Below are 24,376 nucleotides of genomic sequence, written 5' to 3' on the forward strand. Positions count from 1 at the left end.
ACACATACGTATGTATAATACTGGTAACACTTCCTTTAATTACAAATTGATGTCCTAATTAGACAACTTTTAAGTTGTCTAAAGCTACTACTATATTCATAAACCAGAAACTGACATTTATTGTGCATGCACGGTACACTTTTTCCTTTCCATGAAAGCTTGCATGGTGTATTCAATTGGTGTCTGTAAAAATTGTTGAATTGAAATTATTCTACATTGAAGACAATGATCAGGCTACAAGACTTATGTCACATAACAGATCACAGTCATAGATCCGGTCACATAATTTTACAGATTTTAACAAGGAAGAAATTATGATCCAAAGCACACAAAAAACATTATTCATCAGTGAGCTAAGAGTGGAGGTGGTATAAACTGAATGTGTAAATCAACTTGTCTTTGACTTGTATGATAACTACCATAATATACTCCTGGTTTTTTACCTTGATGTAAGGCTTTAGTGGGATAGAAATTTAATATTAAAGGATTGCAGTACAAAGGCATGTACCAGTATCTTATGTTAGATGTGATATTGTACCATTTCGCAATTGAAAGTAATTACAAAATTATGTGATATTCTATGCTTGGCAGTGTCTGTTACAGAATTCTCTGATACGACCACAAGCTTCTCTCATCTTATCACTTGATATCAACAGCACTAATCTGATGAAGCCTGGATACTTGAAACACTGTAAAAACATAACAATGATAGCCATCACTTTTTGTACGTCCCATACACTCACTTCACCAGGTAGGATAAATACACTCTCTTCAGACATCAGTTTCTCCATGAACTCTACAGTGGAGCTTATGTGAGGAAATTTACTCAACTCCACGCCGACCATCATGTACATGGCACCAGTTGGATTGTAAGGCTTCAATCCTGCCACAACTGATAATTCTTTGTAAGCAATTTCTGCATCAGCCTATACAAGAGCATAATACTAGCACCAGGATTGTTATTTGCTTACTTTAGCTACAACCATTGTCTGATCGATGTACGACTGAGGGAGCTTGTCAAATATCTGAGGCAATGCAGCCTGCAGTAGAGTGGATGGACCAAGTATCTTTTGAGCTACTAGTAACAAAGAAGGAATAACCTATGGATAGCAACAAGAGTGCACATAGCTATACGTAGAATTTGAATGAATAATGTAGACATATGTCATATTATTTACATGTCAGGCATTGTATGCCAAAAAACAGCTTATCAAACTATTGACTGAAAATGACACTTACATACGTACACAGTACTAACAAAAGCACAAATACTTATTTTGCAAAAATAAAATCATGATAAAATTAAAAATAATAATCTACACTGAACTGAGAGAGTAATTGCAGGTGGAAGAGCTAATTGTTGTCATATTATATAATTATTTAATATTAAAAGTGTGTAATATGTATATAAGTATATATGTTAAGCATTGTCGTGAGTGCTACAGGGTTGGAATGTACATGAAAAATAAAGCACTAGGCGAAGCCAAGTGCTTTATTAGAATCGAGGTCAAGTGCTGAGTGCTTTATTTTTCATATAGCACGAGCAAGACAATGCTTTAAATGATTTATGGAACTTTCAAGTCGTGTAGCTTCACCATACAAGGCCAGGGGTGTACACTAGGACTCATAATTCATGAACTATTAGCAGTCTGAATGCACCCAAACTGGTTCAACAAAGTAACTCACGTGTAGTTCACCATAGTTTGGCATGGTAGACGCTCATCATGTATTTTGGCAGGTTTTGGTCACATCCCACAATGGATTCTATTGTGACACATGGTGAAGTATTTCTGTGATATCTCCAGGACTTGTCCGTGTACATTGACAAACATAACAGCAATGTTACCTTCTCCCACCCATCATCGAATCATTTAGTTATGTCTATAAAAGCAATCCAGTGGTAGCACTCGTGTTGGCCTGGCACTCAGCGTGGCACAGGCTATCAGCCTTCACCGGCTTGGGTGATTAGTCATACTGGCGTGAGCACTGCAGGCTATTAGCCTGCACTAGAGCACGTGGGCAACTGTGCTTTATTGCACCACAAAGAGCTTTAATCATACAATAAAGCACTCTTTGCCCTAAAAGTGTACTTTATGAAATTTAAAGCACACTTTTTCCTTTGATCTCGCCCACGCAAAGTTTATAATATAAAATATTACCAGTTACTTTCAAACTGAAGTAATATTATGCATTTCATTGCAGTGGCAGTAACAAGTAATATATTTAAATTAAAAGTATAGGTCCAACACTGCGTGTTTTATTAAAATAAAAATGTGACTACTCTATTGGAGTATTTTGATTACATGAATTGGCCACCTCCAGCGAGACAATCTTTGACCATTCTTTCTAAGCTATATAGTAAAGCTTTACAAGAAATATTCACGTGGCAGTACAAGAAAACATGATGTGGGCCACTGGGTGGAAACAACATTCTTGACCTTAAAAAAGAAACTACTCCACGCTTATAAAGTTTTGATAACACTAGTTGGTACAGATCATTCCATCATTTGTGTCTACAAAGACCAAGTCAAAACAGAAAACTTGACTACTTTATTAAGAGTCAATGTAATTCTCATCATTCATTAAAGCATCAGTTGCTTCAATATAATTATAAGAGGAATCATTTGTAAGAGCTTAGATAAAAGATTGTTTTGCCATGTTCCTTAATGTGGCTTGTTAATAGCTACAATGTACAGTTGCATTAATACATTCCAATATAATAATGCAAGTGGTATGTGAATAAAAAGAGATGATATTGTACCTCTTTTTTCAGTCTCTGGTTTCTATCATGTAAAAGAATCCAGCCTACCCTCCATCCAGGCACAGAACACAGTTTCCCTAGACCTCCACAGGATAGTATCGGTACATTCTTAGAGAGTGATGCTATGGGATATGATGGTTGGTCTTTAAAAGTCATGTTAGTGTATATCTCATCTGCAATTATAGGTAGGGAATGTTTTTCTGCCACAGCTAGGATGTCAAGAAGATGCTGTTTGGAGTAAACTGAACCACAAGGGTTGGAAGGATTTACTACAACAATAGCCACAGTATCCTTATCTATCAACTGCTCCATTTGATCAAGATCAGCCTCCCATTGTCTATCAGGCTGGAGACAAAAATGACATCACAAACATTAGCTACTATGATATCATTTACATACCAGTAGATTATAATACCGTGGGACTAGTCCTCGTGGTATAGTTGTACTTGTGTAGAAGGGCAGGGTTGGAACTGGTATTAACAAGTTCTGGCCAGGGTTGCCCAGTACAGTGAAACACAAATCCAGAGCTCCTGTACAGCCACTAGCCATGATGATGTCCTAAGATGAGAGACGTCAGTGAGAAAGGTATTCACCAATTACTGCAATGTACTCACATCCTCTGTGAGAGGAGCCTCTGAAGATGTGTGGTATTTAGCTACTGCTTGTCTGGCACAAAATAAACCTGTGGGTACAAGAACAGGTATCATGTTAGACCAGCCTGTGCATGAAAAAATGGAATGCTATTAAATTTTGAAAATCTTTATCATACAGTACGATAGCACTGTATAGTAGGACCACAAAAGTGTAGGTGTGGTCGTTGAAAAAACATCACCCAAAAATGCTTTCATCAAGTTGCTACAAAATTATTAATACAGAATTATTATTATTACACAGAATTTTCTGACTGACTGATGCTGTCAGACAAGTATAACTTGTGATAATGGCTAAGGCTATGGGCTTGATTTTTTCACTGTTCGACATCGCTACAGCCAGACAGGTGCCTTTTGGCTTACCGCAGTATATGTACAATACATTCTTCATGGACTTGTAGTGTCTTCCTTTGTGTCCCATTCATGACAACAAAAGGAGTTGATTTAGCGGTAGCGCGTGATGCATGGCTTTCCTTCGAAACGGAAATCGTCCGTATTTTTTATAGTGGCTACTTTGATTGCAGAGGAGCTTTTCGAACAGTTCTTGATTCACACTAGCTGCAGTGTAACGTGTTGAACATACGTACATAGCTGACAACGAAGCATAATGGATACTTCACTTTTCAGACGATGATTGGCAGCTGGGAAGCAGCACCATTTCTTTCTTTTGGTGCGGTATGCGTGGGCTCACCAGTCATAATAAATTTTATTGTACAAAAAACTTAAGAAAGTACACAAAAACTTTGGAATTTTCAACTAGAGTAGGGACAATAGTACATTGATAAATTACTGGAGTGGTGCACGATATTAAATCACTGTAATCGCTACTGAGCATTTCCATTATGATATCTTGAGCACAGTAGGGATACAACACTTCTTATTGTTTTACTGTGATTTAATATCGTGCACTACTCCAGCTTATTTCAGTACTTTTTATTGATGTGCTATGATCCCTACTCCAGTTGAAAATTCCAATTTTTTTTTGTGTACTTGTGACCATGTAGTACTGTTCAATAGGAAAACATATGTAGTGTGTCTGTTTAATCACTTCAACTGAAGCAAGCATGGCACAAAAATTAGGCACAGATCTATGTACACTGTAACTTCCTGATAAGCTATTTGATCCTCTACCAACAAATTGATACCTTCCCACAGGTCTGATGCAATAGGATTTATATCAAGACACACAGTAGTGTGTCGTGTGGCTGAAGAAGCCGGCGCACAACATCCATGAGTATATTGACAGGTCTTCTTATTTTTCTTCCTCTTTTTGCACACTTACAACACTGCTATAAAACGCGAATGCCATATCCGATTTCCTTGAAATTTGGCACACAGAAGGGGGGGTATAAAAGTACATCTCAGTACCAACTTTGGCTGGAATACGATAAACAGGCAAAGTGTTATGAGCGATTATTCACAAAAAATAACACCAACATGTCGTCACACCTACAGGGTAAACTGCGTATGGGAAGAAGCTGAAAATCGGTGGGTGAATAGATTAACTATTGAGCCTCAAACCTTTTGTGGTTTGAAAGAAATCGAGCTAAAAACCAGGAAGATACAACAAAAAAACCAACGTGTGTAACAATTATGCAATCAAGATTAGCTAATAAAAAACTACTACTTGCCACACCTACCAGATAAACCGCTTGGGGTAATGCTTTGAAAATCGCTGTACAGATGGAGTACTCATCTTAGAAAGGCTCTTCAATGGTGTAGAAGAATCAGACTTAAAGCCACAGAGTTATAACACGAAATCCAACTTGGTGTAGCAAGTGTGAGATCGAGATACTCTAATAGAGCAGTCACCCTGAAGAGAATTCAAGAGATCAACTAGAAACAAGTAACCTGTAGAAAGATCAGCTAGAAGAAGTTACCTTGTAGAGAGTTCAGCTACAAAGAAACCATTCTGTAAAGAGCTCAGTTGCAAACAAATCACCTGTACAGAATTCAGCTACAAACAAATCACCTGTAGAGAGTTCAGCTACAAACAAATCTCCCTGTAGAGAGATCAGCTAGAAGAAGTTACCTTGTAGAGAGTTCAGCTACAAAGAAACCATTCTGTAAAGAGCTCAGTTGCAAACAAATCACCTGTACAGAATTCAGCTACAAACAAATCACCCTGTAGAGAGATAAGCTAGAAGAAGTCACCTTGTAGAGTGTTCAGTTACAAAGAAACCACCATGAAGAGTTCTGTAATAAATATATGTATTATGTATTTAAAAAGGCCTCAAAGCCGGCCATAGGCCGGCTTTGGGGTATACAAATACAAAAAGAAGTGAGATCTAATCCAAAACAGCCAAGCTGTAAAAAAGAGTGCAGCCCTCAAAAAGGCTATGGTGAAAAAAGATGTGAAATCCAAGGTGGCGGCCAAGAAATGGCTGTGATGGTAGGTTAATGGTAAAAATTTAATAACGACAATTCAGGTAAGTTTTGTGCCAAGACCAAGTGGCACCAAAATTCACCTGAATTGTCGTTATTAAAATTCTTACCATTAACCTACCATCACAGCCATTTCTTGGCGGCCACCTTGGATTTCACATCTTTTTTCACTATAGCCTTTTTGAGGGCCGCATGCACTCTTGTTTTACAGCTTGGCTGTTTCGGATCAGATAATGGTATTTGTGATCAAATGGCTGTGTTGTAATACAAACACACCCGTGGGTCTTGTATGTACAGGTTGTATGTTGGCCTCTGACCCTCCATTGTGTGTATGTCATTAATTACTCAACTACCAACCTTAACCCTTTGCCTCTTGTGGTATAATAACAGGTGTCTGAAATGATGGGAGTCAGGTCTTTACCCTAGATGGCTGTTACATAGGCTTATACTAATGTTAAACTTCCCTGTACAAGCCGATGGTGAAGTACCACTACACAAACTGCTGTTATTCTTAAAATCCAACTTGTAAATTATCACTAATGAGTCCGGAACATCATATAAGCAGGAGACACAATAATCTTTGGTCTTATGGCAGGAGTGCCTCTTACATAGAAAATAAACAAGGGCGTGGCTTGCAGATGATCACAGAATTAGACAGTACGTTTTGTGCATAAATAATAGACACATGGATTGGAAACACCTGTCTAGAACCCATACAAAAGTACATGAAGTTTTAAAACACTTTTCATTCAAAGATTCTGTTTACTGCCTGGATATATCTTGATTGCTTTACCCACTAAGTTAATAGATAGTTTCTTGGGTGGTGATTGGCCTTCCACTGGTATAGGCTCTTTCCGTATAAAAGTAGTTACACATGTTTTTGTGAAAAAGGCAGGGTGAACAACCTAGTTTAAGGCTGATGTTTATTACTAAAGTTACATGTTCTGGTATGTGGTTCATGGGGATTTATTTATTTATTATTACTGGGCAGGCAGCTCTGCTGATGTTCCCAGGTAAAAAAAAAAAAAAATTTACAAAGATTTATAATTATTAGCCACAATGATTTAAGTGTCTATAGTAATGTTAGTAAGTTATTAGTAAATAAGTTTAAATCATCATGATCAATTATTGCAGTGGGTAAGTATGTGTATTAGCCAGAAATTTGACAAACACAAAAGGTTGTGGAAACTGTACATGTGCATGCACTTGGAGCAGATATACCAATACACCCACTGTGAACAGGCCAAACCTTATATTCCATAGCTGTATGCTTACTACTCACCAGTAAGCAAAACATGTGTTTATGAAGTCTGCTCCCAGTACTGTGTACAGTATATAAGAAGCATGAAGCATGGATACTATGGGGTATCATGGATACTATGGGGCATCACGTACCGCCGTACATAGGCACACATCTGCATTCGCAGACAAAGTCTTGACACACCAAAATTTCACCTGTGAGTAGTAGATGTTTCTACTCCAGTATAGGGTATTTATTATCTATGCATATATGTGTACAGTACAAGTACATCTCAACTCGACTTGGTATGAACTCGAGAGCAACTCACCATGTGCTGGGCCCAAGCCATTGAAGCTGTCCGAATTAAGGGCACCTCTGACAGCTTCCTTCACGGTCCCATGCACGGTAAAACCATGGACGGTTGGGTCACCTAGAGGACAATTATGCGGTGTAAGCAAGATTATAAGCATTCTGTCTGGTTCATACCGATCGAAAGGTTCAGCACGTCTTTGTCAGGATTCTTGTCCAGCTTCCTACCATCCACAACTTGTTTAATTGTATTAATAATCTTCTTGGACTCTTCTGAAGCCGGTATGAACCAAGCATCGACGTCCTGCTCCTCTCCCATTGTGTACCGGAGAGTCAGTTCCGGATTTCATAATTACGGATTATACACAAAATTACTGTAATTATCACGGTGATTGTATTGTCGTAACGTACCGAGTGACGTGGCAGTTTGGCAGCAAGGTAGCAGTTTGGCAGCAAGGTTCGTATGTACTATGTATAGAGTGAGTGTCACATGCATAATAAAAGTCGTGAAATTTGTAAGTGCGCTGATCTTGGGCATTCTAAAAATCTTCGCAGCGTAATAAATGATAAATGCCATGCGTGGGTGGGGCAGCCATACATAAGGGAAAGTACCTGCCTGAAAGAAAAGCAGTAGCTACGCCTTTTCGCTTTAGGACTATTTCTGAATGGGCGGGGGGCCGGCGGGGCTTGTGACTGGAGCTAGCACTACAGCTTCGCTCAGGCAGTACACCGTGACGAACTGTCTAGCTACTGCATGACATGATTTTCGCTTTGTGTGATGCCAGAGAGATTTCTCTTTTAATCACATGGTGATTTAGTTGGCCATACATTACTGTCATTAGTCTCAATAGTAGGAGTGCAATTAATCCCAAATCGCATGGCCTTGTTTCTGTAATTGCACTGTAAAGTAGCCAATAAACGGGACAATAAATATAGCTACACGCACCATTACTTAAGCTATTTCATAAAGCTTCAATGCTGCTTGAATTAACAACGTTGACGTTGGCGTTCACCCCACCCACCCACCCCATGGTCAACATTCCGTATATTGAGAAGTAAAAATAAAAGTATAAAATAAAGGATTTTTAGATTAACTGTTGCTATGAACAAAATAGTATGGTTGCAAACACTCACACACACACACACACACACACACGCACGCACGCACTGTACAACACAGTGGGTTGCTACTTATAGTGCTTCAATAGTGTTAGACCCTTTTGGTGGTGAATTTGGTGGATTTTGGAGGTGTCTAAGTTACTTAGACCCTTTTCATGTTTACTTAGACCCTTTCATGTTTATTACGCGCACCCGGACTGGTAGCGTTGGCAACGCATCGCCACCTGAAAATTTATTTTAAACGGTAAAGGGTGGAGTAATGGCTTGTTTCTACTAATGAACGCTACATTTCTCTGTTACAAGCAGCTGTCAACAATGTTAAGGTACAACAACTACATAAAGGGTCTAAATAACTTAGACTTCAGACCACAGGGGTCTAAGTAATTTAGTAACCCTCAGGCCCTGTAGTAGCGCCTTCGCTTCGCTCAGGCGCCACGACACAGGGCCATCGGGTTACTAAATTACTTAGACCCCTGTGGTCTGAAGTCTAACTATTACTTAATAACCTGTGGTTAATTAACGTGGTTAGCCACAAAGTTTTAGCTATGCTATGGAATGTTACTTAGGTTGGATATACAAAGTTAAAGATAACGGTAGAGTACAAACAAATCAGACTGTAATGGTGTGCGCTATATTAGGGTGTTTCGCGTACAAATGCACATGTCCATATTTACACAGAGTTGTTCGGTAATGGTGTTATCAACCTCCTATAAAATACAAATCTTATTGGGACTTGCACCTCAATTAGTATTATAAAGCAAGCAGAACAGAGTAGTAAATTCCTTCTTACTACTGAGAGTAGTGTGTATACATTATACTTAAGACTATAATTGTACCTTATAGTCAGAAATTTAGACAAAATTTAAAAATGACGATGCGTTTTCGAAAATATTGTTTTGCAATCTACTTATCAGAAGTAGCTAACTAGAGGAACACTATTAGTCACATCTTAGAAATGCATAACAATTAAAAAATATGTAACTATAAACAAAGTTCGAGTGTAAGATTTCTACTAGCTAGCTATAGGCACTGGGCCACTGAAATTAAGGCCAACACAATGCAAGCTACGTATACCAAGAGTGACACTATGAATCTTGAAGCATAAGAGCTTTAGAAAATCATTAACCTAGCCTAAGTGAAATGATAGTCAAATATCTAGAAGGGCTGAAAAATGCTAACTACACAGTAAATTCGGAAGTGTGAAATTCACACCATAAAGTATGATTATCACACTAAATGCCTTTCATACGCAGGTATGAAAGGCATTTTCGTACCAAACCCCTAAGTATGATCTGGAGGAAGTATGAACCTCACACGAGCATCTGTATACTTCTGTATTTATCCGTGATATTTGCGCAGTTTGTTAGCACGTGATGTTTATAGTGAGTCCCATTCGAGTTACTGCCGTGTACACGTCACCGTTCAGTGCCATGGACTTTTATGGCATTAACTCTTCGTACAACTAATACAACAGTGAGTTTAGTATGCTTATATACCGTTGAACTGCAGAAAGAAAATCGTATTTTTGCTGTAGCCACTTATTTGTTTGCGCAAGACGTTTTCAAGGTCCTAAAGTCGCATCACCCACCATGCCCATGCGTGTATAATGCTGCTAGCTAGCTTTCTTAAGACAGCATTACAGTATCTACCGTTAGAAATGCACCTATGCATGTATCCGTACTGGTAAACATGCACGTGATGATTAATGGATAATGATAAACACACAGAAATCAATTATTTTAACAGTTACAACATTCTTGTTGACATGGTTGAGAGGCACAGGTTCCATGTAGTTCATTGTTGACAAACCGATAATTCTGGCACTGCAAAAAAATGAATACATAACATTCTAGTACACTTACTATTGGCATGCAACATGTACATAAAAATGTACCAGTGTACACAGATAGAGACTGTACGCACAAAATCACACACAAAAGTCTTTGGTTATAGCACAGTTGTGCCTACCCAGAGAGACACCTGTGCACTCCTCAGGTGCTGGCAATTCCTTTTGTGGCAAATAACCCATACTATGTCTTGCAGGTGAAGACGTGGGACCCTATGCTCCACTTCAACCAAAAGTGAGATGTGGGTAATTAGTATGCGCTACACACTCAACTCAATAACACATACTACAGTACATTTTCCACATAATATTTATTAAACACCAACTAATACAAAGCTACAAGCTCTAATTGTTAGGATACTTTCACATGCCAACAGTCACACACACACAAGTGACTTGCACACACATCATTTGATGGCCAAAATTTTGAGTGCTCGTTAAAATAAGATGTATGCACTCCACCCAAGCATTTTTCTCTCTTGAACATAGTCATTTAGCACTAAACACTGAATATAAATATATGAGCAGTCTTCCATCCCTTTGTACAACATGACTTATAATTAATTTAAGCAGTATAACATCACACTGTAAGGCATGATTTTAGTGCACACACGCGCGCACACACACCTTTCCATTCCAGTCATTCTCCACATTACAAAGGACAGCCGAACCTAAAAATATGATGAAAAAATACACAATACCATTTCTATCAACTGTCTTACCTGATCAGAATCGAGACTTCTTATCTGATCAGGATCAGGATCGAGAATTCTTCACACAGTAATCTTGGCAACAGGGGTAGTATGCAAGTAGAATACTCAAACACACAACAGCCTGACCCTCTGTACAATAGTGTTCCTCTTTTAGCCACCTTGTCCAAGAAACCTCAACAACGTAGCTCCCACAACTTACACAGAATTGTCATCTTACATTACAGCGTAGGGTATCATCCAAGTCCTGTAGAGAACAATAGTACATGTACACCCCTGTATATTAACATACACTCATGAGCAAGGGCCAATGAGTTTGGATAATAGAGGAATCACTGTATTAGGATGTGAACAAAACCATCCACTGTAACAAGCACACATCACTATACAAAACCATAATATATTTGCACTACACTGTACTATACAGTAGTTTGGTTTTCCTCATAGGTCACAATTTAATCCTCTGATGTGGAATTTGGAAGCAATTCTGACTGTAAGATTGGTAACTGAAACCTATAACTGACTACTCTATTAGAGTTATTGTATTGACTGCTCTATTATAGTTATTGCATTGACTGCTCTATTAGAGTAACTCAATCCCCTGCAAAATTCAGAGTGGCTGAAAGGTAATCCAGCCAAAACCGGAGCAGTGGACCCCTTGCTATGGTCCTGTTAATCAGGACTTAATTAAATATACATGTAATTATGTAGATGCTTATCACACATACATACAGACAGTAAGAATCCTTACACTTTGTCCAGTAATGTTTCTCACTCACTCACTGACTGCACACTCACTCACACTGCACACTGAGAGACTTACCATCAAGTTTTATGTTGTTTAACGGTTTTCCCATAAGCAGCCGGCCCACCACCAGTTATATACTTCTTATGGGAACCAATTAATTGTCCTTCACTCTTCAGTAAACAATATCTTGGCTTCCAGTCCACCTGAAAGGAAATGAAGCACATTTCGACAAATTAATGAAACTGACAAATGTCGTAGTAATAATACTAAGGTTGAACAGCTTGTGAATTCATGGGCTGCTCACCAGAAGAACAAGCATGCGTCCACCCTTGAAGCTCATGACATGGATCCAAATGTGCCTTGCTTCATGAATTATTTCATGATAAGTATATATCACAGTGAATCTCACTTAACATAAGCTTCAGCTTGATATGGAAATACCGTAATATTATTTAGATAACGGATAATGTTTATAATTTTTCAATACCGCCCAGCACTAGCAACTGTGTATATAAATGAATAGGCTTCATTTATCAAATTTATCCAATTTTTCCATTATCTATACTTACAGTAGGGTCTGATGAGTTCGGATACCTGTAAATAGAGGGACCACTGTATTTCAAATGCACTAGAAATCCTTAAGCAAAAAATGTGCATACTTTAAATTTATTTTAACCTGTTCACTTTTGAGGTGCATTAATTAGAGTTGTCCAGTTTCCCCATGACACCCACTGAAGTTTTCACACAAATGATCAGACAAGACAAATGGAATTTCTCAGTGAATAGTAAGAAGATACATTTCCAATGAAAATAAATTAAGGGCATAGACATGTGAGTGAAGCTTAAGCTTCGTTCTTGGTCAACAATAGCAACTGAGCATAAGCAGGCATCAAAGCTGGAACCATTTAATACCAGACCGATGCTCCAGCCAACTGACTTTTATATTCTGCCTCACACAGATGTACATGCACCTGCTACTGTACATAAACAAAGCAAAGCCTCTGATAATATCTGACTTGTACTGTAAACAACGAAAGTTTGGCATGACTTTTAAGTTGGCGAATCAACTTGCAAAGCAGGTTGGCAGATGAAACTTTGGTAAATTTACCACACAGCCAATAGTGAGCAATATACGTAGCTAATTGATGGGTAAAAGTTATGGCTAATTTTTTCAACTCACCAAATTCGCCAAACTTTCATCGTTTATGCCATAATGGTCTGCCATGATGTCACTATCCAATAAATTAGTTCCCTATTCTCCACCTTTAGATGGTCAGAATGGGTATTACTGCAACTGAGATAACATTCCGTACAGGTAAAAAACAACACTCTTTAATTGTTTAATTGTGCAACTTTTGCAGGGTTAGAAAGGGATGAAACATTCCATAAGACACTATGAAGATGAGTTCCCTGTTTTCAGAAAAATCAAAGACATTTTTAAGCTAAATAAAGATAACTCTTTACTCATTTTAATGTCACATATGTACAGGGTTCATTAGGTTCTTACGAAGTACTGTACGTAGCTGCAATTGATGAAATATTTGCTTATTGTCAGGAAGAACTGTTAGATTACCAGCCATTGTATCTGTCAAGGTCATTTACTGATTTACTGTATCATCACCTTTGTTTATAAGAATTCATTATATGGATACAAATTAACAAGTTAGCTAATTAGCATGTGGTTTCAACAGAATTGTATAAATTATGTAATCACATTAGCGGTTGATTGCCCATCCCACACACACACACACGCGCAAGCACAGTTGGGAATTCTTTGGTGGAGAGCAAGTCTACTGACCTTTTGCCTAGAAGCTGATCATTAGAGATCCAGGAAATGTTTATCTTATTACAGAATACTAATGGAACACTATCCAATTCTCTCTGAGTGATAGGGTTTTGCAGATGATTAAGTTCATCTGTGACATACAGTAGTCACATCTATTTTGGACCAAGATATCTGCCCCATTGTCACATTTTTGAGTTACCAGGGTTTAGTCCTGGCAAAGTCTCTGAGCAAGGCATGCTCGCATCTTGTGAGATTAGATTTAAAGTATTCCCTCCAATGTTGCAGTATAGTTGCAAGCTTACTTACAGTAGTGCTTATCACTGCATTATTATTTACTCTCAGTGTCAGTTCTATTAGATGGTGCTTTTTGAAGATTTCTTATTGTATGACAGAAAATATAATGTAAGAGCCTCGCTGTTGGCGCGAAGCTTAATATGCCTTGATATGATATGCCTTCAGCTTGATATGATCATACTGCGATATATTTTAGATACCTGTATTATAACTTTTCAATCACTACTTTGTACAAAAATAAATGGGCTTCAGTTTTTCCATTATCCAAACTTCAGTACTTAGGGCCCAATGAGTTTGGATAATAGAGGGACCACTGTACTTCAAATGTAGTAGCTATAGAACTACTGTATCTTAAGGAAGAAAATATGTGTATACACTTAGCATTTAGCCCATTCATTTTGGTGTGCATTAATTAGAATTACCCAGTTTCCCCCATGGCACTGTGCTTAAATACACTAAAGTTCTCACGTAAATGACCAAACAAGACAAACAGATGAATAATAAGGAGACACATTTTCAACAATAAAATAAATTACAGACATAGATGTGTGAGTGAAGCTTTTAAAAGCTTCTCGTTGGTCAACAATAGCAACTGAGCATAAAGCAGGTTGAGCCATTACTGATGCTCAAGCCAATTAACTTATATATGCTGCCTCACATAGATATATACACACCTGCTACATAAACAAAGCAAAGCCTCTGATAATAATAGATGCCATGACTTAATAGTAAATGACGAAGTTCGGCGCAACTTAAGTTTGGCGAATATCAGCTTGTGAAGCAGGTTGGCAGATGAAAGTATGATGAATTCACCACACAGCCAATAGCAAGCAATATAAAATAGTTAATTGACGAATAAAAGTTTAACGAACTTTGCCAAACTTAAGCCATGTCAAACTTTCATCGTTTATGGTATAATGTTCTTCCATGATGTCACTATAACCAATGAATTATTTCCCCTTTAGATGGTCCATAGCAACTAAATATTAGAGAATGGGCATTACTGCAACTGAGCATTCTGTACAGGTAAAAAACAAACTATTTAGTTCTGCAACTTTTGCAGGGTTAGAAAGGGATAAAACATGCCATAGGACACTATGAAGTGTTTTCAGAAAAATCAAAAGCATTTTAAAGCCAAATGAAGATAATTTTTTACTCATTTTAACACCACATACTTGTATAAGTTTCAATAGGTTCTTATGAAGTACTGTATGTACATGTAGCTGCAATTGAAGAAACATTTGTTTATCGTCAGGAAAAACTGTTAAAATTACCACCCATTGTATCTGTCAAGGTCATTAATTTTACTGTAGCATCACCTTTGTTTATAAGAACAAGGTAGTATATTTCATTACATGCATGTGGTGCTGCATATAGCACAGCTCTAGTAAATTTAAGCAGTCTCCAGTCACATGAGATAGGTGTTGTTGATGGTGTAGATAAGTGCATTGCATGCACGCACACATACATGCACACCAGCACAGACTATGCACACATATACCCTACACAAACTTATCTCACATTTATCAGCCCATTCTGTTTCTTGTGAACAACTCTCGTAAGTAAAACACACATCAATTTAGTATCTAGCAATCACCTAAAATGTATTGGTATAATGACTGCACTGTGAAAAAAGCTCAGAATAATAAGGTCTATAACAGTCTTATTATGTTAGTATTGGAATGAAATAGTACAGCATATATTATTAGATTAGGACTTTACTATAACAAGCTTATTGAATACATTTAAGACAGTCATATATTAGAGATTAAATCACTAGTATAGTGTAGTGCATTATCAGACTATACTACGCCTATTTCAACCATATATTGGCTACTATATACTACTGTCCTTTTTTACTTTCCTATAATCTGTGGCTACCTTAATTAAATAATTTCTATAATTATATTTGTAATGAATTTAATTATGAAAATATGTTAAAACCACAATATGTACAGCTAGTAAATCAATGTCTCCTTGGCCAGCCATGACAGTATCAAATCAATTTCATCATTTATCAGTCTTTATCCAACTGTAGCAGGTAAGACAGTAAATACAATTCACAAGTTCCATTACAAATTACCTGTATTATCATCACCATGTAGAACTCTGTGACAATCTGTTAGTTGTCTGGTAGAACAGTCCCACAGCTCTAATACAAAGATGGTAAATAAAATGTGTATTCTGGACAATCGTTGGACTTACAGTTTGTAACAATAAGAATCTCATAAAACCGAGACCTTGTTTGGAAACCTAGTATTACCATGTAGAACGGCGGCTAGGTCCCACAACTCTATTAAAGATGGTAAATATAATGCGTATACTGAACAATCATTGTACTTACAGTTTGTAACAACCTTCTAAAACTGAGACCGAGTCTGAGACCGACAATCCATGTAGAACTAAGACAAGTCTGATAAGACCAGGTCTCAATCCTAAATGGAGGTAAACATAATTCATATTCTGGATTACTTGGTGTACTTACAGTTATTATCAGTGAGTCTAACCAGACATAAAATGGCCACTTAATATGTGACTTTGTTGGGCTAATATCAGACGAAGATTTTTGAACGGTCATATCTCAGCCAAGAACAATGATATCAAGCTGTAATTAGCAGGTATGGTTATCAAGTGTTAAAATAAGTACATTCAAGCACTGATGTACGTATGTTAAATCCGTATTCTTTGGCTAATGAATAAGCATACCTGCTAGTTAGAGTTTGACATATTCACTCTTGGCTGAGATATAACCATTCAAAACTCTTCGTCTGACATTCATCCATACCCAAAACTCACAAAAATACTCCTACCAAGTGGCCATTTTTATGTCTGTTACATAAGCTCACAAGAAGCATCTGATGCACTGATAACCAAGTCCAAGAATCTTGTAATCACTACGTACAATTGAAACAAGACTAAATATAATATAATTTACATACTCTTAGTGAACTTACTTCTGTTAGCAATACGATCATGGTCAGCGAAATAAGGACAAACAAGATGGAACAGGTTCTTGAAAGCACTCAACTCATTTACAGTGCCAGTCGTACATGAGGTAGCAGCCGTCAGCTGTTGATGAAAAGCAATGGAAAACATGAAGAAATGAGACCGGTTTCCACAAACCTAAACAAAGGTAAATATAAATTGTATACTGGACACTCTCAGTGTACTTACTTACAGATTTTAGCAGTAAGAAGAATCTCTTAGAACGAGACTAAGTCTGTAATTCCTACCCTATTGAAAAGAAAATGAATAAAAACACAATCAAGCTTAATGCACTTACAGCTGTAAGTAATTAGAAGATGAGGTTGAACAACTCTGTGAAAAAAGAACAAAACTGTCCACAATGGTTGCTACCAGATTCTTTAAAGGAAGCAGCTGCCATTGAAGGAAATTAACACTGCAGATGTCATACACTGACAACCTGGAGAAATAAGAGGTCCGACAAGAAACTGTACGTCTGAAGAGATAATATACAAAATCATAAGAGCAGACCATGCATACTCTTACCGTTGATGGCTGATGAACTGTGTCCACTCGTCATCCGCCATAAGCTGAGATAACAGGTTATAAAATATGTAATACGTACACAGTTGAATCATTTACAGGCCATTGTCATACAATACACAATAAAAAATTTAATACAGCTAAACCTATCGTACAAGCTATCATTTTAGTCTAATACTTACTCATCTAGAGCTGTTTTTGATCACTGCCATCGTAGGAATTGGGCCACCACGCCGCCACTTCACCACTACAGCCAGCAGGGATGTACAGTTGTGGTCCATAACTATCATCGTGCGGTCATTGGACAATGGCGCCGATCGCGCACACTCTCTCCGCGAGATACACCGTCTCACATTTACAACCTCTTAGGCTCTGATACAACAATAGCGACAAAGATGGCGACTTAATTGCATCTGCTACGCATGCGCACACCACTGACCCCACAAGCGTTACTACCAACTTTTACAGGTGTGCTAACTGTGCAAAAAAATCTGGATTTGTATGACTCTTAGAAAGAGTTGATTGAATAATTAATTTTTCTGGTATTATATGCTTTGCTGTATGAAAATGTGTGCATATAAAATTAGCTATCACAACAAAGCTAGCTATAGTGATTTAATAACAGACTGTGTACTTATTGTAAAATCATCATGACTTTGTTCGATACAGTAAAAAAATCTTAAGTCACGTGCTGTCTGCATAAACAAAAGTCCATGAATAATGAGATGGTGAAACTAAAAAGTCAGTTATCACATTTAGTAAAGTAAACAAAGCCATAGCAAAAGAATGTGTATTAAACTAAAGTATAATCTGTTTCCCATAATATAAGATGGGGTTTATACTAAAGTATAAGATAGTTAGTATAATGCAAGACTATACTGAGATTAATTGTATAATTTAAGCCATTAGATATACCATCTTATATTCCTCTTTTTTCACAGTGCTGGTAATAAGTGATATCAATACATCACTAGCGCAACACAATACACACATACGCACAATGCAAAAGCAAAGCCTTTGACTATGGTAACGCGGTCACACCTATCCAGTGTAAACACCTGGAATGGGTCATGTTATAACAAATGAAGGTGTACATATATTTGCAGTAAACTGTTTATCTAGTGCTACCGCTGTCGCAGGTTATTGAGGCCAGATACTCGGACTCAAGCAACAATGCAGGCAGCTTGGGGCATCAGTGGAATGGAATGGTGGACTGAAATGATATGTTAGAAAATTTCACCTAGTGGTCATCATTTTATTAACAGCACCTCCAAACAAAGACCACCTCTTTATAATGACCACTGTAATATTAATGTTAAATTGCATGTAAGGACAACACACCCCACCTCGAAATGTGTGCATAGACAATTCAGTTACTTGTCATTATTCTAGGCTCAGCACTGAAAGGTCTGACAACAACTTGTGCTGCATCCCCAGCCTAATAATACTAGCTATTTAAAAATTAAAAAATTAAAAAGGAAGTAGGGGTTGATATACACGCTACAAAAAGTAAAGAAACAAGCTCAAAAATGTTACAGCTGAAATGAGAAATGGCCCAGCAGTAAAAAGTAAGGAACACACGTGGCACTAAATGGACTTTAAAAGATTTCTTCTTAAAACTACTTCCGTAGGGAACTTACGGTTCTACACGGTTTTACAACTTGTTTATCAGACATTAGGGCTTGTGTACACTTCGTGTCTTTAAAAGTTATTGTAGGGATTAGAGGTTTGATCGAAGAAAATACGCGTATGAACAAACCAGGATTAGATAATGTCAGTGTTGGATGGACTGTACAAACAAGGGTAAGTTGACTGGTATAAGGTTACGCTAGATGTAACACAAGGTTGAGAAATATGTCTAAATACACATTAATAACGGTCGCAAGAAAACTACTACTACTACTACGAAAAAAGATTTTTTTATTACGTAACGCAATAAAAATCTATTGAGAGATGTTGCATAATCCAGGGCTAATATTGCAAAACCGTCCCCACACGTAAATAACTCACAGTAGTGGCCACGCGTCTTTTAATTGGGCGAGTGCTTTGTAGTTTCTTGGCCACATGCCTCACTACCGCGAGTCTTGATTAACTGGACCAAGAAGTTGGACTAATGACCTTTGCATGATCAAGTGCATGGGCAGCTGGGGACGAGACTATAGGTTTCTAGAAGATAGAGTGCACTAATAAATTCATGCAGTTACTCATGTGTGACAGCTGATATAAACAAGGATAGTAAAAGAACTTATAGTGTTATAGCGAATGTGTAGTGAAGTGTAGTGTATTTGAAGGTAGTTCAGAGTAGTTAGATTGTTACACAGTGATTACTTTGCATGCATCTTATTTAAAGACTACTGTGAGGATTGGTCTATTGTTGCTCTCAACTGTTTTGTAACTGCATTCTCAGTGGAGTTACTACAAGGTGAGGAGTGTATTAGCGCTGTAGAGGGTACAAATACTACTATAAGCTATAGAATTTAATTCCATTATTCCACTGATCCGTTATTCCATATTTGTTTCCCCAAAGGATGAAACATATACAAATGTACATTATAACATCAAACAAGGTTGTAAACATTAAAACATATGTTGCTCATGAGCTCATGTGCTGGCATGGCTCACTGTGCCACCTGAACAATTGTAGCAACTAGTCACAAAAGGTAAGCTTGTTAACGCTAATAAGTTTCGATGGGCATTAAATATAAACAGAGACAGAAACACGATTTTTTGACACAATTACAGTGACCAGGCACATGCCTTTCAGTATGTGTGCCTGGTTACAACAGAGTTTGGAGACCTTCAGTATGTGACATATATATACATACAAGTGTAATTAAAAATTTCAAGTAGGCAATAACACAAGGAGATCTATACCTGCAGCTATACTAGCGGACATTTAATTTCTACTTCAGTCTGGCAGCCTGAGCAATGACTGAAGTTGGCACTAGTGTTTGGGTGTCAGTAAGCATTCTTAGTTCATTGCTGTTTGGTCAAATAAAAAGTTTCGTGCCACCTGCCTGCTCAATATCGAATAGTAACTTTATAGTACTTACTGACACTAGCTGGAGAATCAATCTACAATACAACAAAAGCCTCTATGACCTTTACAGATACAATGGCTGGTAATCTAACAGTTCTTGCCCATCCCTGCACACGCACACACACACACACACACACACACACACACACACACACACACACACACACACACACACACACACACACACACACACACACACACACACACACACACACACACACACGCATGCACAGTTGGGAGTTCTTTGGCGGAGAGCAAGTCTACTGACATTTTGCCTAGAAGTTGGTCATTAGAGATCCAGGAGATATTTATTTATGTTATTACAGAATACTAGTGGAACACTATCCAATTCTGTCTGAGTGACAGGGTCTTGCAGATGATTAAGTTCATATGTGATTGAATTTGACAAAACAAGGCTTCGACACACAAAGCTTTGTTAGGAGATAGGGCGATTTTAAGGAATCATTGTGTAATAACTTCCCAGTGCCTACAGCTGTGCAAACAAAATTTGCACCAATTGTTCATCTGTTCACTAGCTATCACTGAGTGGGTGTATACATTTCTGATACCCGAAATTTACCCTGTTTTGAGCAGCTTTTTTCGAGCGGGTAATAATATCACAGGTGGTAGTAATAGGGTGAGAGTGTGGGGGTGGACGGTGGTCTTAATATACGGGTATAAAATGAAGTAAGAAGACGATTGGAATCCAGAGGCCAAGTTTGGGCTCTCCATGGCCCTCCATGGCCCTCAAATTACTCCAAATTGACTGAGAACACTATTGGCGAGTTCTCTGTGAAGTCCCAGCTCACTAAACACCATTATCACAAAGCCATGGCCATTTAATGGTGCCAATCTCACACTCGTGGCTTTGACAGGGTCGGAAGAAAGCTGCTACAGAAACCAGACTTGCCAGTGCTGAAGGAAGTACAGTGTGAAAAATGATAGTGTATTAGACCAGCAATCCATTTCTGGTAAAATCGTAAGTTTGATTTGTGTGTGTGGAAGCCTTGTTATATGAAATCCGGTCACATATGTAGTCACATTTATTTTGGACCACAATATCTGCCCCATTGTCACATTTTTGAATTACCAGGGTTTTGTCCTGGCAAAGTCTCTGGGCAAGGCATGCTCGTGTCTTGTGAGATTAGATACTATGAAATCTGTAGCTTTACATATCCAACAATTAAGCGACTTTTAATAAAAAAAATTTTTATTGGCAAGATACACGCGTCTACACTGGAAGCAGGTTTTCAAGGCTCTGTTATGGAGCGCCAGATAACTTTTAAACCCTTTCCAGGTTCTAGCAGGAATGGCCAGCATGACATCTACTTTCACGTAAAATGTAACAGCTTAATACGGCCTTCTTCATGGTACAAAGTAGGGGGTTTAACATTACACATAGAACCATTGGCCATGAAAATATTGGCTCACCTCAACAATCCAGGCGCGAACTTTTTAACGATTCCAGGTTATACCAGGCTAGATCTATCCTTTCTTGAATACTTCAGCTAGCTATACCGTTCGTGACGAACGTTTTACACGGTACAAATAATTTTATAAAAATCACTATCTCAATCCAATAGTCGCATACCCTGGCTGAGTACTGATTATTAATGACGCGCGCGCTATATTGCGTGGGCGAGTTGCAATGGAGAAGTATTACGTTCTTGAATGTTTAATTCATCAACTTTTCAATGGTCAATAGTCCTTGTACATCATGCTAATAACTTTTTTTGATCACGTGATACATCTTTGTATTTAGTACATGTAATCAAATAAATATTTTGAAAAATGGTCATTATAAAAATTTCAAGTTTCTTGTTTGCAGTTCTCCAACGTATAAACCTGTGGAAAAACAGTCACATTTAAATTGGTGAATTTTAAAAAATCTTTATCACGCACACACTACACACACACACTACACACTACACACACACACACACACACACACACACACACACACACACACACACACACACACACTTCACTACATATTCACATAAAATAAAACACTACAAGGTATGGTAATGGTTGTTTACATTGGTTAATTTTGTGGTGTGCCACATATAGCAACAAGGGAAATGTGTATCTGTGATCAAGAATTTAATTTAGTTTGTAATATCAATCTTTGTCAACTAGAGATGAACTGGCTATTGGTAAAAAGTGAGGGGTAGCCAATGCCTCGGGAATCTTGTATGCTATGTGAGAAATCAAATCAGAAATACACAAATATATTAGAAACCAAATCCTAAATCCAAAATCATGTAAAAATAAAGGAGAAAGTGAGTTTAACAAAGTAGACAATGATCGATCATGAATAACTAGAACAAGATGTAGATCAACAACTGTACAGGTAGTTACTAGTTAGCAATATCACTAAATGCTTTTAAAAATACATAAAGATTGGGAGTCTCGTATACGCCAGTTTGGTGCTTTGCTTGGGCATTGGCAACCCCTCTGGTACACCATTTCTGTGTTTTGCGTGGGCGTTGGCTACCCCTCGGGAAAAATAAAATAATGAAAGACTATACAGAAGCTGATCTGTACAGAAGATGAGCCCTGCACAGCTACGTGGGCTTCTTTTTACAAAGCATACACTCACCTTATTTGCACATTGCCCAATCATCATCATGGACGCTTCCACCTCCCACCGTGCACTAAAGTAATAGAAACAAACATCATTAAATAATATAAGCATTAATATTATTATAGCATAACACAGCAGCACAATATTACAGCATGATAAACAAACCAAAGTATTTATACAGAAAACTATGTCATAGACATTTAATCGTCTTTGAGCAAGGCCATTTTAACGAAGGCGCAAATTGGGCGTGGGCGGGCAATTCATTACATTCTTTTCGCCGTTTATAACTATCACTGGCAAACTAATGCATATACTATATCAAAGAACGTATATATTTAAACAGTTGTGTGATACTTATAGACTGTTTTTTCACTGTCAACCACTTCTTGCGCGTGGGCGGTCCACCACCCCTCTCCTCCGCACCCACCCACCCCCTATATGATATACGTACTATACAGCTGAGCATATAAAAGTTGCTAAAATTAACAGGTTTTTGTAGAATCAGTTTTATTTTTTAAATTCTAATTGAACAAACAGTACATTTTCATACTGTAGCTGAATGACATTAAAATACATTGAATTGTCTGATATGAATTTCTGATATTTCATTTTTAGTATTCCCTCCAATGTTGCAGTATAGCTGCAAGCTCACTTAGTGCTTATCATTGCTTTATTATTTTCTCTCAGTGTCAGTTCTATTAGATGGTCCTTTTTGAAGATTTCTTATTGTTCGACAGAAAGTAAGAGCCTTGCTGTTGGCACAAAGTTAAAGCCCTTGTGTAGAAGGAATACATCAGACTCTGATAGCTCTACAGTATCTGACAAGTTGGTAATGTGTGTTTGCACATAAGATACAATACATGGTATATGATCGTGAGCAGGAGCATATCAAATCCTATGGACAAGGGAGCATGTAACTCTGTAAACAGTAAAATTCAAACATGGCTGCCATGTACTATAATAAGCATCTTTTAAAATTTCCTAATTAGGATATTGTGTAGAGGCACATGCTCGAGTACATCACGTTTCCGTTGCGATGAAGCAAAGCTATGGAAACGAAGTTCAATGGCATGACAGAGGTATCTAGAGCACAGGCTTAGCAGGACAGTCTTTCTACAGTCACTAATCACGTAAAATCTTACTCCACTTGACTATTCCAGGCTCTACCTTTGACTCAATGATCTTCCCATCGAAGCAGCTTTACATAAGATGATGGAGTAGCAGCCAATTTAGTGTATCCCTGTTGTGCGTAAGAATGATGTAACCAACTATATACATAGTAACCTGGACGCCATGTTTGAAGTTTGCCCTAGTATTGGTAGTGTACAGAGTTACAGTATATATGTACATGCTCCCTTGTCCATAGGATTCAATGAGCTCCTGTCGTGAGTACC

General features: G+C 37.8%; 1 protein-coding gene and 2 long non-coding RNA genes across 9 annotated transcripts; 1 reads left to right on the forward strand and 2 right to left on the reverse strand.

Annotated features, from left to right (window-relative positions):
- Window positions 1–479: 479 nt before the first annotated feature.
- On the reverse strand, window positions 480–7,711 carry LOC136253428 (tyrosine aminotransferase-like). The gene is made up of 8 exons (XM_066046102.1): window positions 7,523–7,711; window positions 7,365–7,466; window positions 3,376–3,443; window positions 3,161–3,319; window positions 2,762–3,106; window positions 972–1,100; window positions 744–926; window positions 480–689 (listed from the first exon to the last, which is right to left on the reverse strand). Exons 1-8 carry the CDS (start codon window positions 7,662–7,664, stop codon window positions 579–581), a joined length of 1,239 nt encoding a protein of 412 aa, XP_065902174.1. The 5' UTR covers window positions 7,665–7,711; the 3' UTR covers window positions 480–578.
- Window positions 7,710–13,417, forward strand: LOC136253456 (uncharacterized). Its single transcript, XR_010700142.1, has 3 exons — window positions 7,710–7,802; window positions 13,038–13,083; window positions 13,130–13,417. It is a non-coding gene; the product is annotated as an uncharacterized lncRNA (long non-coding RNA).
- LOC136253437 (uncharacterized) lies at window positions 10,161–21,987 on the reverse strand. 7 transcript variants are annotated; one of them, XR_010700136.1, is made up of 10 exons: window positions 21,827–21,987; window positions 17,359–17,402; window positions 17,132–17,308; window positions 17,027–17,082; window positions 16,803–16,971; window positions 16,334–16,742; window positions 16,193–16,283; window positions 16,054–16,141; window positions 15,932–16,000; window positions 15,752–15,880 (listed from the first exon to the last, which is right to left on the reverse strand). It is a non-coding gene; the product is annotated as an uncharacterized lncRNA (long non-coding RNA). The 7 variants fall into 7 exon arrangements; XR_010700133.1 differs by having other exon boundaries at window positions 16,803–16,917; window positions 17,538–21,987; XR_010700137.1 differs by having other exon boundaries at window positions 16,695–16,742; window positions 17,538–21,987.
- Between the last annotated feature and the right edge of the window lie 2,389 nt (window positions 21,988–24,376).

The sequence above is a fragment of the Dysidea avara genome, chromosome 1 (genome assembly GCF_963678975.1).
Source record: "Dysidea avara chromosome 1, odDysAvar1.4, whole genome shotgun sequence".
NCBI classification, from domain to species: domain Eukaryota; kingdom Metazoa; phylum Porifera; class Demospongiae; order Dictyoceratida; family Dysideidae; genus Dysidea; species Dysidea avara.

Coding starts and splice junctions, on each gene's coding strand:
- LOC136253428 (XM_066046102.1), bottom strand. CDS start 7,664: ATGGGAGAGGAGCAGGACGTCGATGCTTGGTTCATACCGGCTTCAGAA. Junction 7,467..7,522: donor CGTGCTGAACCTTTCGATCG/GTATGAACCAGA, acceptor ATTGTCCTCTAG/GTGACCCAACCGTCCATGGT. Junction 690..743: donor TATTTATCCTACCTGGTGAA/GTGAGTGTATGG, acceptor ATGTTTTTACAG/TGTTTCAAGTATCCAGGCTT.